We start from the raw sequence: 17316 nt of genomic DNA, 5'->3' as shown, positions 1-17316 counted from the left end.
GTGTCTCTGTTTTCTGTCACTAAAATTTGTAGATATTAACTTGTTTTTACCAATTAATGTTCATTTCTCTTACTAGAATCTCTAACAGGCTAGCACATAGCAACTGTTTCCTATTTGTTAAATGAGTGTGGGACTGATAGCCATATGATTGAAAGACATAGTATTCGCTCTGCTGTTTCCATTTCTCTAATGTGTTCACTCTCATTTTATCACCCCCTCACTGCCAAAAGTAGGCAAGAAAACATGGCAACAAATAAAGAAAATGGTTAAATCTGCCTATCTAGCACCTTGAGACTGGACTGAGGACATTTAGTAAACTGTTTGCTTGAATTTACCGTGCGGAAACTGAGGACACAATGGAATGTCTAAGAAGTAAGACAAGGATTAGATTATTGAAACATGCATATAATAACAATGATTCATTGAGCATTTACTATATGACAGTTGTGGTACTTAGTCTGTCATGCATCATCTCATTTAATTGTCACAGCTCTAGGGATTTGCTCTTTTACTTTCACAGACCAGAAACGTAAGGCTGAGGAAAGTTGACTAGGCTTTTTCAAAACACAGCTTCGAAATGTCAAAAGTGGGATGAATGCAATTAATGCAGCTGCAATGGTATGTTTCATTTCCCTGATATTTCTTTCTTCAGTATTATTTAAATATTTTTCGGAAACCGTAAAATTCACTTATTTAAAGTTACAGTTCAATGTTTTTATATACTCACAAAATTATATGTAATCCTAAACCACTGTTTTATTTTAGAACACATTCAATACTCCCCAAATAAATTTCCTACCCATGAGCAATTGTTCTTTCCTTTAAAATTTTTTTAATGAATATATGAGTATGTAATATAGGTTTCTTTGTAACATTTTCATGTGCGTATGTAATACACTTGATCATATCCCCCCACCTCTCTCTCTTGTCTCCTTTCCTTCCTTTCCTTGTTTTCTGCCTTAATGTCCTGTTAAAATCTAGAATCTACATATGGGCAAAAAACATGCAACATTTGTCTTTCTGGCTTATTTCATTTGTTGTGATGATCTCAAATTTTATCTACTCTCTACACTTTATATGACATCGTATTTATGAATAATACGAGTATACATATATAAAATCTCTCATTCTTTTTCATTACCTGTCTACTACTAGTTCTCTGAGAATTAAGACACTCTTATTTGGGGGTCCCAGTAAAATAAGAGAAAAATATATTCAATGGCACAAAGTAAACTATTCCATTGTGAAAGAGGAAGATAGTAAAATAGCAAGGAACAAATTTTACAGAGCACAACAGAAATCCAAGATGGTACAAAACTTGTAGCTCCATCTCTAGCATTAAGGTCATGACCTGACATGATGCTAGTTCTGCAGGTTTGGGATATCCTTGACACAATGGCTTTCTTGACTTTAACGTTCAAAGTCTTTGTCATAGATTGGCTCAAATCACTAACTGTTCTGAAAGTTTTCATCATAAAGAAATCACAATTTAGATAGGCACCAATCTATGAGCATAGCAAAATATCAATAAGAATAATTTAATTGATTTTTTTTAAAAAAAAATCCTGGGTCTCTAGCCCAATCATCATCAGAGAGGCTTCCTCTGGTAGCTGATGGGAGCAGGTACAGAGACTCACAGCCAACCATTAGGCAGAGAGAGAGCCCAAACTAGAGATCTCCATCCAGTCTCTGCCCTTGTACATTGAGGAAGAAGGTGAAAAAGAATTGTAGGAGCCAGAGTGTTCCTGGACACCAGAGAACACAGTCCAGCAGGGTTCATAGAGGCTCACAGCGACACCGGAGAACACAGTCCAGCAGGGTTCATAGAGACTGAAGCGACAATCATGGAGCCTTCATGGGTCTGCACTAAGTCCCCTGCACACATGGTGTGGATATGTAGCTTGGTGTTTTTGTGGGAGTGGGGGTATCTTTGACTGTTTTGGCTACTCTTGGGACCCCTTTCCTCCTATTGGGTTGCCTTGCCCAGCCCCAATAGGAGGGTTTGTGCCTAGTCTTATTGTAACATATTATGCCATGTTCGGTGGATATTCTTGGGAGATCTGCTCTTTTCTGAAGGGAAATGGAGAAAGAGAGAATGTGGGAGATAGGGGAGCTGATGGGGGAAACTGGGAGGATTTAAGAGAGGGGTTGCTGCAGAGTATGAGATAAGAATAAAAGAAATTACATACAAAATAAGAAGTTAGATTAGGAAAAATAAATTAGAAATATCTGTGGAAGTGAATATATCTAGCCTAATTTGACATGGTGGATTGCCTATTCATTGCCTGTACATTGTATGATACCTCATTAATACGTATTATGCTGTGTTTTATGTGTTAATTAAAATCCAAGTTGAATTCGAATAAAAATGAGCCAGATATTATGATTCATTACTGAAATCCTTAGGATACTGAGACAGGAAGACTGTCCTGAGTATGCAACCAGCCTGGGCTACATGAGTTCTAGGTCAACCAAGGCTGTGCAGTAAGCTCTTCCCCAAAGCAAGCAAATAAATAAAACAAACAGAAAAACCTAAACAGCTACATATACACAAAAATATTTTTGAGTTGGGTCTCACTATTTAACTAGCCTGGGACTCACTATGTGCACCAGGTTGGCCTTGAATTAGCTGTTGTCCCCCTCCTCTTTCCTTTTTTGGGCTAGGATTACAGGAATGTGACAACAAGGCCTGCTAGTATTGTGAACCCTTAAGTGTGCTTTTATTTTAACTTGGCCCTGATTAGTTTTTTTCTCCATTCCTTCAACGTAAGCCAAATTTTATAACAGGAGGTGGTATTAAAAATACAAGTTGAAATATGGCAATTCTTTTCGGTATTTACCTTTGTGGGAATGTCTTTAATTTATTAGAGTTTAGTCAGCTTTCCTTCTAATAATCAGCAGAACTTTGCTGGCAGTGCAGCTGCTTCGCTTGTTGCCTATTATGTGGTATCTGTGGTATAACTGACAGGAAAAATAGCAGAGAGAAAGACTAAGAAAAACAGTGAGCTCAGCTATAGCATTGCAGACATTCTGTTCTGTGCGGTTGTAAATTTTCATGCTTTCTTTTTCTCATGTGAAATTTAGGTTGCCAGATGGACTGTGAACATATGACTGCTCTGTGTTTCTGTGCCATATTCCATTTTCCTCCGTATCAGAATACATAATGGTCCGTCCACTTGAGCCAAGTCAGACACAGTTAGTTGACTACTGTTGGCATTAGTTCCCTGCCTCTTCGTTCCCCACCAGTGTGCTGGACTATGTCCCACATTCTACAAGCTAATACCCTTCACCAATTTTCTCACACATCTGAGTTTCTGGGGAACAGAATAATAACAGAAGCAAGGCCCTGTTAGTCGTGTTAAATCATGATGGCAGTTGTTTCCTATAGACATTAGAACTTACTTATGGGTCTGCACAGTTTGACCTTTTAACCTTCTATTAGTTTTACCTAGAAATCACAAAAAAAAAACAAATTGGAAATGAAAATTGTCTTGTTGGTTTCAGCTTTTTAATTTAATGCTTTTTTGGTGGCGACAAAGACTAACTTTTTTCTGATTTTTCTCTTTAGGTTGTGCTAAATAAATGAAGAGGCAAGCTGAGACTCATTATACTAAGTTATCATCTAGATAACAGAACCTAACACAGGGAAGGCCTTTCTTTACTCCATAGCAGAATCAGTGTTCTGTCCTCTAGGTGCATAGCACTGTATACTAACACAACAGCTTCTCCAGTTAAACTGTAGTCAGAGCAGTAACTGTGACTTGTAGCTTAGAAATAGCTCTATCTTCCGTCCTTTCTTTTTTTTTTTTTTTGCCTTTCTATGTCTGTGCATAAACACACAGAAGATTTTCAATGTGTCCTTTTTAAATGAATAATTATTTGTGAATTAACCAATTTATATCATTTTCTAGGAAATAGAACTTATGGATAATGAATCGAAGTTATTACGGTAGATAATACAGAGTAAAAGTCATTCATCCTGTGAATCATTACTTTCATCCTGAGAGTCACTGCCATATATTGGCTAGAACCCAAGCTCTCAGGGCCTTGCACATGCTTGAGCCTGCTAGCCAAACACTTAGCACTGAGCTCTATCTGCATCCCAGAATCCCAGTTTTGGAATGAGACAGGAAAATTTTGTGTGTATGCATGTGTGTTTTTATGTGTGGGACATGGAGATCAGTGTTTGAGTTGGGTATTTTTTTCTCCCATTCTCTACTTGTTAGAGATTGGTTATTTCACTAGTTTTACAAGACTACCTGGCCACTGTGCTCCAGGGACACTCCTGTTTCTTCCTTCCCAGCATTTGCCTCCACATCTCACTTCTACTTAAGTGCTGGGGTCCTGAACTCAGGTCCTCATCCTCACACAGTAAGCGCTTTCCAGGCTGAGCTATTTTCCCAGCACCCAGGGTTCGATTATAACATACAACAATTCTAGGCAGTGTGAAGCCTGACAAGAAATCTGAATTAAGAACGCTTCAATTTTTTTTTGATTTTTAGAAAGAAGATAATAATATGTACAGTGGAAATGGATAAAAATGATATTATCTTATGGAGCAGTTTTTGTGAAAAATCAAGTGGTCATTAACTAGAAGTTATCATGAGTTTTTAAAAAGTCATTTGTTTCACTTTTAATTCTCTCCCCTTCCTCGTGTGTGTGTGTGTGTGTGTGTGTGTGTGTGTGTGTGTGTGTTTGTCAAAGTGCAGTTTCCTGAAGAGGTCAAAAGACAGTGTCAGATCTCTTGGAACTGCAATTAAAAGTGTTTATGTCTGATGTAGGTGCTGGGAACTGAACTGGAGGTTTCTTCAAGAACAGTATGCATTCTTACGTGCTAAGCCATAGCTCCAGTCGCTGGTCTTGTGAACCTTACCAACTGAAACATTCCAGTTGCAGTGTACTTGTTGCTACTATAGAATACAGCATTGAATTGTCTTTGCTAACTGTGTGGAGTGATTGCTCTTTTTTTCCTCTTTCTGACCACATTATAGTCCTCACGCATCATTATTTATTACTGTCTACAGAACCACACTCAGTGCTGGCCACAGACTTGAGTTTTAATTATTGGCTTGGCATAGCTTCTCCACTTGAAAAGAGATCACTGCATTTGATATCAGCACAGCACAATAGTTTTGTTTATGGTAGGTAATTTCCTCTTCTCCGAGCTTCCTTGACTCCATGCACATGATTAAGGAAATAGGCTTTTTTTCTGTGTCTTTTCTAGTTCACACAGTATGTGATTCTCTGATTATAGTTGCTGATTCTTTTCTGAAAAGAAGGGTTGAACATTAAATAACTCTTTAGAATTAAATAGAAAACTGCAGGGCCTAAGCAAGGTGATCAACAATCTCACTTTGTCCAGGATTTTCACCGTTTTGCACAGAAAATTCTGTGTCCCATGAATCCTCAGTCCTAAAGAAACAGCCACATTTGGTCTTCGAATCTCTAGGGAAGTTTGAACAACAAAACTCATTCTTTTTGTTGTTGTTGCTTGAAGATTTTTTTTTAAGTTAGGGGTGACTGGAGTAAAAAAAAAATCCACTAGACAAACCCATATTATACAAATAAGCCCCCTTTGAATAATATTTAAATATGGAGTCAGAGTTGCTGTTGACAACCTTCTGTGTGCAAGTGTTACATTAAGCTATGCTGTCAAGGTTAGAGATACAGGTGATTCTGTCCCTGTACCATGGCTAAGCAGTGAAGGATTAAGTAGAGAAGAGAAATATAGGACATACTCCTCAGGAAACCTCTCTACATGCCACAAAGATGTTATTGTGGCAAAACACATTAGACTGTTCAGAAAGGTAAGTGCTAGTAATAAACACGGACGTGGGCCTTAATGCTGCTCAGAATCTAGCTTCAGTTTCAAGGTGGCTAGGCAGAAAATTTTAGCCATGATGTTTTAAGTAACGCACAGTTGCTGAATAGTCAATTGTTCTGGAAACCACCAGGGAATCTGAAAAGGGAGTGTGGCATTAGTTTCAAAGGAAACAAAATTTTCCAAGACTTGAAACGGGAAGTTTAGGAGATGACAAGTGGGGAAAGGGAAGGTTAAGGGAACCTGGGAAAAGAAACTAGTATATAAGAGGGCTATGAAGTTTTTCTCTCTCCATTTCCCCTCCTTTTTTGGGTTCCAACGCCTGCCTTCCTGCTTCCATGGTCTTGTTTGGCACTCACCACTGCACTTGGGAGATTGACATGCTGTAGTGCAAAAGGCATAGGGGTTGGAGCTCAGAGGCCTCCCCTGCTTCCTAGCTGTATGACTGACTAGCTGTGTGGGTACTCTGCTTACTGTAAAATAAAAACATACACAACTACTTTACTAGCTTGTTTCAGAAGTAATGAGATAATTAATGTGTGCAAGATGCCTGATACTGTATCTGGAGGAAATGAGGGGCTCTTTTTATTTGATCATCTATGTAAGAACAATCTCATTCATATGGCTTCAATGAAATTCCAAGGGGGAAGTTGGGAACACAAAAGCAAGTGAAGATGGGCATGGATAACTTCTTCACCTTTCACTCAGTGATCTAATCATACAGAATGTGTGTGTGTGTGTGTGTGTGTGTGTGTCTGTCTGTCTGTCTGTCTGTCTGTCTCTCTCTGTGTGTGTGTGTGTATATAACTTAAGTCAAGACATTAGGCCCTCTCAGGGCCACAAAGACATGACTCTCTTAAGACATTGCTTTCTCTGTGTGCCCCATGCAGGCAGCATGGCAAGCAGGGTAGAGGAACCTGTAAATGTAGGAGAGGTGACTCCTAACTCTATGTTAAAAACTGACTCCTACCATTCTGCTCATATGCTGTAGTAAGAGCAGTTGTTCAGGTCTTCTAGGTTAAGTTCTGGTGCTGCATGGAATAAACCATGCATGCCCATTTACAGGGAGAGGTAGGTCACCAATAGAGTCTTATTACCTGCTTTGGTGCTCTTCTTTGGTCAACTTCTGAAGTCCAAGAAGTTTCAAAGTTGCTTGTGTCTCTGCCAGTGTTGTCCTTTGTCAGAAGTTTCCCTCCCCTCACGCCCGCCCTCAGAATCCAGCAGTCTTCTCATTTCTTCCCAGTTTCTCCAAAATGCTTTTCTCAGCCTTACTACTGCTTACCTCGCCATAGTTTACCCAATCCTAAGCCCAAGCCATTATTACTCCACATATGTTACCCAAACTTTTTGACTCTACTTACATTACTCCATACTTTGCGCAATCCTAAATCCAAGCCTTCATGACTCTCTCTCTTCCTACATTACCTTCCTCTGTCCAGTCACTCTGGTATTTCACAGGACTCCATGCAAACCTTAAGTCTTTCCCAAGTCCCTCCCTCTCCTCTTTCTCCCTTCTCCCTCCCCTTCTCCATTTTTCACTTCCTCCCCTTTCCCTCCCTCCCTCCTTCATCTCTTCCACCCATTGACTCCCTCCCTCCCTCCTCCATCCCTCTTACCTCTTGCTTTTCTCCTTCCCACCTTTCCCCTCCCTCCTTTCTTCCCTCCCTCCCTCCCTCCTTTTCTCCCTCCCTCCCTCCTTTCCTCTCTTTCTACCTCCCCTCTCTTTCTCCCTCCCAACTTATTTGTCCCTTACCCCTTAGATCAGCTAACCCAATAAATCAACATAAACAAAAGTAACAGTTGCCATTGTTTATTGATTATTTAAAAATATTACTTGAAAATTATTTTTATTGGAAAAAGGGCAAAAATGTGTGATAATGTAATCTTGATTAGAAAATAATAAAAATCAGTCTAACAACTACATTCAGTATTAGTTCTAACATCTATTGCCATGCATATTGTTAGTGCGAATTGTAATTAAAATAGCCCCACATAATACAGGGTTCAAAGAGGGAGGCATGCAAGGTTGGTGGGGGAAAATCAACTCAAAGTCGTCAGGTTCAGTCCATCATCCAAGAGGCAGCGTCGTTGTACAGGTAGCCTTAGTTCATAGCCAGAGAGAGGTTCAGAGAACAGCAAATGCTGATGACAGCTGAGGTAACAGAAGACAGATGGGCAGAAGTCACTAGGACCCACCATCTAACCTGCAATTATTTCATCACGCCGTCTTCGATTCCACCTATGCCTGAAGCAATTGTAATGGCAATAATGCGATGGAAAGGACACAGTTCGGGTACTCCACTCGATGTTCGGGTCGTGTGTCTCAAGCCAGTGGATTCCAAGAATCAGAGGGTAACGTGGTGCGTGAATAATGTCAAACTGGAGCTCTTCAACGTGGTTTCCAATTTTGACTTCAACAGGTGGTGTTTCTTTGGTTACGGGTCCATTAATCAGTGGACGCCCATCAACTGTTTCGAGCATGAGAGGGAAGATGTTATTGCGGACTGGTATCTTCTCTCGAAGAACCACAGAGCGGTCGATGCTGTTTCTGTAGGAGCCTGAATCCACCATTGCTTGCTCAAAGAATTGCCGTCTTCCAAGCCGAATCTCAACAGTTAGCCATAGGGTACGGGACATAGATATGGGAAGAGAGGGGGACGCGTATTTGTAGATTGGCCCGCCCGGGATCCCCCTTACCGCCGGGCCTCCATGTTTCCCGCCTGCTGGGCACGATGAGGCTTGACAGGGCAGTCTCTGGCAAAATGACCAGGATGGCCACAGTAGAGGCACAAGTGGCCTTCACGGCGTCGGGCCCGCTCAGCCTCACTGAGGTGAGGTCGATTACTTGTAGCTTGAACAGCCTGATTTTCAGTTGGTGGACTCTCAGAGCCATTTTCCTCTTCAGAGGATGATGAATTGGAATCAGCCTTACCACTTGTCTGCTCTTCAAGGGTGACACACTGAATGATCACATCCGATAGGCTGGTGGCTGAACTTGTGCAAGACAGTTCATTTTGAATAGAACTGGCAAGCTCTTCTTGAAATTGAATGCAGAAGGTGCTTTCATCCAAATTTAACTCTTGAGCAATGAGATGGAAGCGGGTTGCATATCTGTGGCCAGGGCTTTCCCCTTGGCGCAGCTGAGGGAGGCCTTGTGTAGCTACTTCCATGTTTTCTGGATCGTCAAAAGTGTCTTGGAGCGCTCGAATAAACCTTTCAAATTGTTCCAGCAGGGGACTTTGGATATCTGCTAAGGGCTGGAACCACCTTCCTGCCTCACCTGAGAAGAAGCTGCCAAGAAAGCTTACTAGAGCTGCTTCCGCGGGATACAGGTGCCCTCTGGTTCTCAGGTAACTGTTCAACTGAACTAAAAACTCACAGAGTTTCTGAGAATCCCCACTGAAGGCCACTGGGTACTCTAAGGGTAAAGTTACAGCCTCCAGTCTAACGCGGGCCTGTGGAAAGGCAGCAGCTGCTCCTGTTCCCACAACTATTAGGCCCTCTAGGGACTCCTCAGGTACTGAGAGTTCTAGGAACTCCTCGGTATCTGAGGAGTCCAGAGACTCCTGGATAGCTGGATGCTCAAGGGGCTCCGGCTGTGATGAGGTCTCCTGGTATTCTGGAACCTTCTGAGACTCCTCATCATTTGTAAGGTTGCGGAGCTGTGAATTCTGGAGCTCCTTGATGACTGGGGTACTGTGGATGCCTGTGGGCCCTGCCTCCCAGGCTGCTGGGAGTTCAAAACCCCTTGAGATTGCCTGGGGCTTCTGGGTTGCTGGGGACTCCAGAGCCTTCTGGATCTTCTTGACTGCTGGAGGATTCGAGGTTGAGAGCTCCTGGAGTTCTGGGGGATTGTGGGCCTCCTTGGCCTTTGAAGGCTCTTGGAGTTCCCAGGCTGCTGTGGAATCCAGGGACTCTGGGGGCTCCCAGGGCTCATTGACATCTGGAGGCTCCCAGGGTTCCCGATACTCCTTGAACTTTGGGGATGAATGGGGCTCCTTGTTCTCTGGGGGTCCCCTGAACTCTGTGATGGCTGAGGGTCCCCTAGACTCCTTGGCTTCTGGGGGAATCTGGGGCTCCTTGATCTCTGAGGGCTTCTGGGACTCCTTGATCTCTGGGAGTCCCGTGAGCTCCCTGATGGCTGAGGGGTCCCTGGACTCCTTGATCTCTGGGCACCCCCTGGGTTCTCTAATAACTGAGGGTTCCTTGGGCTCCTTGATCTCTGGGAGTCCCCCGGGCTCTGTGGTCCCTGGGGCTTCCCAGGGCTTTTGTGAGGTCCTGGCTGCTGGAGGTTGCAGTAGCTCTGAAGCCTCTGGGGGCTCTTGGGCCTCTGAGTATTTTCGCAGTGGTTCATTCTCTGTGGCTGCCCCGGATTTCTGGAGCTCTGGTATCTGGGCTTGGAGGGCAGCATTTTCTTCCATGAGCCTCTTCACTTGAGCCTGCAGGATTTCATTCTCCAATTTCAGAGCAACATAGGAAGCTGCTAAGTCCTCTACCATCTTTTGAGGAAACGGGCCTGGTTTGGCAATTTGCTACCAAGAGAGACTGGGTTGCTGCCTGTGAGGTCTTTGCTGAAAGCGACTCACAGGCAGACGTCAGGCTCCGTGAGTTTTCCAAGGGGTGGGGATTTGGACCCAGCCAAGGCTGATTACCAAGAGGTCACTGGGAGCCTCCGGAGCTCAGCACAGGGAGGTGTGAGACACACTGTGGAGAGAGAGGGAGCTGAGGATCAGAAACTGTGAAAAGCACTCATTCAGTACAAAGCAACAAAACCTGTCCAACTCTGCTGGGTTTCTTTTACCACAGGCTCAAGTTCATGAACTGGGGTGTATATACTTGTTTTCACCCCATGACACTTTGCTAGCACATGACCCAGACTTTACGTGTCACTTTTCATTCTTTGGAAAGTTAACATTGTATCAGAAACAATTGCCCCATATTTCTTTGTTTTACATAGTTTTTAATTTCTAGTGTCTGCCTAATATCTGAATGTAACATTTGGATGTTAACAACTGCTTTTAGCGACCAAATCAGATGTTTAAAGCGATATGGGGATTTTAGATTCTGTGCTGGGGTCATCTCAAGAGACATTTTTTGAGTCACTAACATAGGAGTTAAGGGGAAACTCTTTGTCGCACCTCAGAAATCATATAATACAAGTAACCGCACACAACCAGACACAAGAGAAAGTTAGCAAAAGTTGAGTCAATAAATAAATGTACATACATGCATATATATCCAGCAAACACATGCTTATTATTTATAAAATACTTCAAAATAGTTAGCAAAACACTCTTTATAGATGTACATTACCATTCAGAGATGTGGGCTGGAGCTCTGCCTGTGTGTGTAGCCATCGCCGAGGAGAGAAGTGTGTGAATGGCTGTGGAGGCTGCCTTTTCTGCACACGCTGAACTCAAACAAACACACCCACTCCCAGAACACGTTCCAACTCTCCTCCGTAACGTAGCTATTTTGAGTATGGAAGAGTGTTTTTTTTTCTTTTGACAGTACCTCACAGTTCAGAGCTAGAAGGAAAGTAGGATGCTGCGCCGATGTGAGGCAGCTTCATATATTCAGTCCTTGGTTACTTTAATAAATATTTGGCCAGGAAATTGGGAGTAATACCACTGCCCTTGTGAAAAGTTGCAAACATTTCTGAATGACCACAGTGGTTTGGGACTTGATTTTTTTTTTATGTCTGTCCCACGTAACTTGCCCATACTGCATTCACACTGGGACGTTTGTTTAATTTTCACTCAGAGCGCAAACTATAGTCCCCTCAGTCCTTTCTCCTGCCTACCCACTCAGTCCCAAGGGTCTCTCCTTGCAATATTTTCTTAGAATCTTTACCATGGACAGATCTAGCCAACTTATAATAGAGTGAGGATGCCAGAGAGGCGAACTTTTGATAGGCACTTGCAGCAACCCCGACAAGCTCATGACTGATTCTGAATATACCTGTTTGAGATTCTTATGCCCACTTGAGCTGCTCAGGTAGCCCCTGGCAGCACGCAGGTACTCTACTTTTACCTGTATTTTGCACAGTGATTCTGCTTCATATTTGACTTTGTTTTCTCATGACAATCAGTTTTATGTTGGGCATGGACCATGTGGCTGAATCAGGGACAGCTATTTTAATTGCAGTAACAAGTTACATAAGAAAAAAATCGTACACCAATTCAGCCATGGTCCCAACTCTCTTTTAAAAATTATCAGCTCCACTTACTAGCATAGTGAGATAAATCCTGGTGGTGGAATATGCCAAACCACAGCAAGTTGACTGCCCTGGCTAGCTAAATATGAATGCAGAGGCTTTAAAAAGTAAAGTAAAATCATTTGCAGATTGAATATGCTCTCTGTCTACCTTGCAATTATTTTAAAAGTAAACCACACATAAAAATTTCACCATTATCTGACAATGTATTCTATCTGTGCTAATTTTTCAGAACATTGAAGCATTCTATCCTACTGAGGAGGAAAATCACGTTGATATTGCCTTCACCAATTAAAAAAGCAGGGAGATAATTATAGTTATGACCTTGTTTTATTTTCTTATCATTAGTAAGTGGGCAATTTGAGACTTAGTTTGTATGGTGGCCATGCTTAGACAAACTAACTAGCTTCACTGCTGTGAGGGTATGTGGCTCTCCAGTAGATTCTGAGAATTTTAAAGTAATCTGCCTCCAAACTAAGGCTCTTCAAAGTGTTATGCTTTCTAGCATCTTGGAACTTTTCTTTATATTTAATACTCATTTGCTATTAAATAATTCTCTAGGCCATAATCTTTTTGCCTATCTATACTAAATTTACACAGATTTGGTGAACTTTTTAGTTCTTCTAAAATTTAAAGTTCAGCCCTCAGTTTATGCAACTGTGAAATGGAGCTAATAACAGTATTTAACTTTGTGGGGGTGGTCCGAATAATCAGACAAATATCTAGGGATAGTGGTGAATGCCTATAATCCAAACAGTCAGGAGATAGATGCAGGAGTATCAGGAGTTCAAGGTGATGCTCAGCTACAAAGTGAATTCCAGGCCAATTTGGGCTATGTGAGACCCTACTACCTCCCTCTCTCTCTCTCTCTCTGACTCTCTCTCTCTCTGTCTCTGTCTCTCTCTCTCTGTCTCTCTCTCTCTCACTCACACACACACACACACACACACACACACACACACACACACACACACCAAACAATGAATGAATAAAATAATGTGTACAAAATGTTTACCAGAGTAAGACAGGTAATCACACTTAATAAAAGTTAAGAGCAATAATAAGCTCTGTAGCAGCAGTGACAGTTTGAATTTATTCTTTCTAATCAGCTTTAAATTATTGAGTTGGATATGTAAACTTTCCAGAATTGTTAGCTTGAGCAAGGACTCCCATATGAAGAAATCTACAGCACAGGGATTTTCCAGCATTAGTTTTTCTCCATTCTGGAGCCTCTATCTTTCCTTCCTGGTTAGGTCATGGATCATTTACTTTGCCAAATAATTCTCTTCAATTAGAACTAGAGGCACCTAAGCGGGAAGATGAGGTGATTAGCATGGGGACTGTGGAGCAGCCAAGATAGATGTTTAAAAAGTCCATGGACTAAAGCACCAGACAGTGCCTTGCCTAGAGGCACATTTATTCAGTGGGTAAACATGGGAACCTTTCTTCCCTGACTCCCCTTCAGTAAAAAGCAAAGACCAAATTTCAACGTCCTTAAGTACAAGTTTCAAACTGCCTAAACATACAGAATTATTCTCTTTTGAGTGGTTAAACAAAAAAGAGCTACACTGACTTTTGTCAAAATGCCTAAAGTGGTTTTAATATCCTGAATTAGTCAGTAAGAATAGGAGAGTCAAAGTAGGGAAGTAATCACATCCAAATTTTCATCATGTTCCCTACATTCTAATCCTTCTTACACTCACATGATGGGGTTTATGGAGTCTTCAGGATGGTTATAAAAACATTTTAAGCAAGTGAAGTTTTGTTAAGTAGGCAAATGAATATTTCAGGAAAAAGAAGACAAATCTGTTCATTTAACAGACATGCAAAGCCGGCACAGTAATAAGAAATGTTCATGCTCAGTTATGTTAATAAGTTGCACATGTTGATTGTTAGCTTAGAAAGAGAAGGGAAAGGTTGAATGAGATTAAGTTCTACTTTGTACATTCCAGTGCGAAGCGTGCTTTTATTTTGTTGGTAAATGGACAATCTGAAACATTTTAGATGCCTGCCAGGCTCTTTTTCCTGCAGCTTTCAGCAATGCAATCTCCTGTTCGCCTCTCTATTAACCCTATATAGAACCAACAGGCAGGTTAGCCCACAGGTCTCTGGCACAATGCCCAGCTCCCCCTCGGGAGCAGTCCCACCCTGGTGTCTGTTGTGTTCAACATGTTATTCCTATGGTTACATTAAAACTTGAAGTGCTTTCTTAAATTTAACCCTTCCTGTGCTTACGATAGTGTGAAGCCTTTTGATTGCAAGCAACACACCATAATACACCAAGATGGTGGTACTCACTGATTCCTTGGCTGCTACAAAAAGCCAGGTTTTTTTGTTTCCTGAATTAGTCAGTAATTCAGGAAAAGGTTTCTTCCTCAATATGACTGGGATTCTGAGTGCCTGCTCATAGGGTGTAAAAGGGTTTCATCTCAGGAAATCTCTGGGAGAAGTCAAGATTTGCTGTATTTGTCTCCCTTAATGGCAAGTACCATCTTCCCATTTTATTTCTTGCCCCACACTTTTCTTTCGAGACAAGGTTTCTCTGTGTAACAGCCCTGGTTGTACTGTAACTAGCTTTGTAGACCAGACTAGCCTCAAACTCACAGAGATCCACCTGCCTCTGTCTCCTGAGTGCTAGGATTAAAGGCATGTGCCACCACCTCCCCAATCTTATGAAACCTTTTTTTTTCTCTGCTCAAATGTCACCTGGGGAAGGAAAGACCCTGCTGCATAGGCTTTAAAGGGAGAGTTCTTGGGGGTCTTGGAATTTTGTAGGGTAGTTTGAAAGAATGTAAACCTTCGAAAATCCTTAAGTTAGAAAAGATATTGTAAGGTAAAGAGAGTGTTTTAAAAGGCATACCTACCTTTACCACTAAATGGACTCAGCAGTCTGTATTTATGTATATGTAAAAAATAATCAAAGAAAAAGAAATCATGCACACCAGGGTGGCCTCGAACTCACAGATATCTGCCTGCATCTGACTCCTGAGTGCTGGTATTAAAGGCATGCACTACCACTGCCCAGCTAGACAAAGGTTTTAATCAGGCTATGAGGGTTGTATGTTAGTAACAGATTTGTGGGGTGTTGGAAAAGAAGTAATAAGACTTTCCATGTCGCTAGAGAAGAAAGTGGGCATTTAGGGGTATAAGATGCAGTGATTAAGTACCAAGGAATGTGAATACCCACCTCTCTCACTTTTGCTGTTGTGCTGTGTGAACCATATTGAAGAGTAGTTGTGAGAATGGTTTTGGAAAACACGCTATTGCAAAGAACACAGGCTTTGAAGTAAGGCAGGTCCAGTTCCAATTCCCAGTTCTGCTTTATTTTTTTCTTTACTAGTTATGTAATCTAGATTGTCTGAGATTTATTTTACTCATCTGGAAAGCAGGGGATAATAATAGGCAATTACTGGGTTGCTATGAAGATTAGAAACAATGCTAGTATCTAAAAATAGACATTTGCTGAGCCGTAGTAGATGAGAAAAATCATATTTCTACCTCAAAGGGTTGTCACTGATTTTCCTGTCAGTTTAGCTAGTGTATCTAAACAAAATTCCCACAACTATGTATGTGTAAACTGAATATATAATTAATCCAATATAATTTGCTTTCCAGACAGTAAACTCATGTTCTTTCTTTTTCACTCTCTTTCCATAAATAGTTATTGAATGCTCAGGTAGTTAATTGTGATATGCAACAGTTGTCTACGTATAAGCTTCCCCTGCCTTTGTGTGTGTTATGTGTTGGTATATGTATGCTGCATGTTGTATACAAAGATAACCCCACTTGAAGTTCTTTCTGAAAGAACTTACAGGTTAGAAGAACAAAGCACGTGCTTCAGCATTAATATGTTACTGTTGCTAAATGTCCTAGCAAAGGGGCAAAAAGTCCTATGAAGGGGGGGGTGGATATTATTGTGAAAGGAGGTAGAGAAAATGCCAAGTAGAATCAGCGAAGACATAAAACAAGATTTTGGAGTGGACTTAAGAAAAAGGTAAGATTTGAACATGTCCATATGGGGATAAAGTCAGAGTGGATGAGAACAAGAGCATTTTTGATGGGGAAAAAAGTTAAAACAAAGGCAAAACGGTTGGAAATTATGGCCTGGAAATAGAGAAGCAGCAGTCCAATTTGGATGAAGCACAGAGTACGTGAGGGAAGTGTATGAGTTCACAGACATAATGTGATACAGAAATTCTCAAAGGGAAATCTGATATTTGGCAGAGATGACAGTAACATGCAAATGTTTTAAATATGCTTGTTCAAGAAATATGTGGTCCTGGCAATTTCCAACTGCTCTATATATCATAATTTTTTAAACTATTGGCTCTTGCTAACATTCATTAAGAAATGCCAGATAGATTTTTTAATATGCAGTATCAGCTATTCCTCTCAATATTTTATGAGCTTTCTAATGTATATTTTCTTAAAACTCTGTAATTCTGGGTCTGATTTTCTCATGTCAACTGTAGCATAACATGGTCCTGTTGGTTTAATCTTTTTCATCTCAATCACTTCCTCTCGGACATGTTTGTATAACCAGTTTCCATTTCCCCACTACCTTCCATCTCATCCCCGCCATTATTTTCTTCTTGTCATTACTCTATTTGATTTTCTAGCACAGCTGTATCATCTAAACCAAGCGTTGTTCTCTTTGTGTGCCCTGACAAAAAGATAGGCCCCCTTTTACTCTCTGATTATTTTTTGGCTGAAAGAATGAAGCAGAAAATGTCATTAGCAAGGAGTCACATCAGATTCCTGGGACATTTGTACTTTTTCAGTGTGTGCCAGCATGGGCAAATGGGAAAGATTACACTGATGAGTTATTTTTCAAGGGCTGAAAAAAAGCCGTTTTGGTTTACTGAATTTTTAAAGAGAACAATTCATGAAAATAGGCCATGAAGGAGAAATTGAAAGACAGCAAGAACAAGGAGGGCTGGAATGAAGGAAAGGGAAGGGAGAAATGATGTAATTATAATATAATCTCAAAAGAGCAGGCGGGGGAGGGAGAGAGGGAGAAGAACATTGCAATTTCTTTTTTTCTGTTGTCTTTAAGCAGGACACTCAATACTTATGGGGATGCTTTCTCTTTTAGAATGTGTGTAACTGGGTTATAGTGCAATATTATCACGGGGCTGCTTTGGCATGACTGCAGAAGATGACACAGTTGCAAAATAAAGACTGATGTTTTAAAAGAACTTCAAGGAAGCAGTTTGGGGCAAATTTCAGAAAAAAATCATTAATCATGGGGACTCTGATTATTGAGGGTAGAGGGATC

The 17316-nt window shown here is 41.2% G+C and overlaps 1 protein-coding gene across 1 annotated transcript; it reads right to left on the bottom strand.

Moving 5' to 3' along the window:
• Positions 1–7615: 7615 nt before the first annotated feature.
• Rtl3 (retrotransposon Gag like 3) lies at positions 7616–11223 on the bottom strand. Its single transcript, XM_048418044.3, has 2 exons — positions 11135–11223; positions 7616–10525 (listed from the first exon to the last, which is right to left on the bottom strand). Exon 2 carries the CDS (start codon positions 10318–10320, stop codon positions 8515–8517), a length of 1806 nt encoding a protein of 601 aa, XP_048274001.1. The 5' UTR covers positions 10321–10525; positions 11135–11223; the 3' UTR covers positions 7616–8514.
• Between the last annotated feature and the right edge of the window lie 6093 nt (positions 11224–17316).

Source organism: Myodes glareolus, chromosome X (genome assembly GCF_982192425.1).
Source record: "Myodes glareolus chromosome X, mMyoGla1.1, whole genome shotgun sequence".
Classification (NCBI taxonomy): Eukaryota; Metazoa; Chordata; class Mammalia; order Rodentia; family Cricetidae; genus Myodes; species Myodes glareolus.
The sequence above is the reverse complement of the archived record's forward strand: the minus strand, read 5'-3'. Positions and strand labels throughout refer to the sequence as shown.

Excerpts from the sequence above, each read along its gene's own strand:
- Rtl3 (XM_048418044.3), bottom strand. The coding sequence starts at position 10,320 with ATGGTAGAGGACTTAGCAGCTTCCTATGTTGCTCTGAAATTGGAGAAT.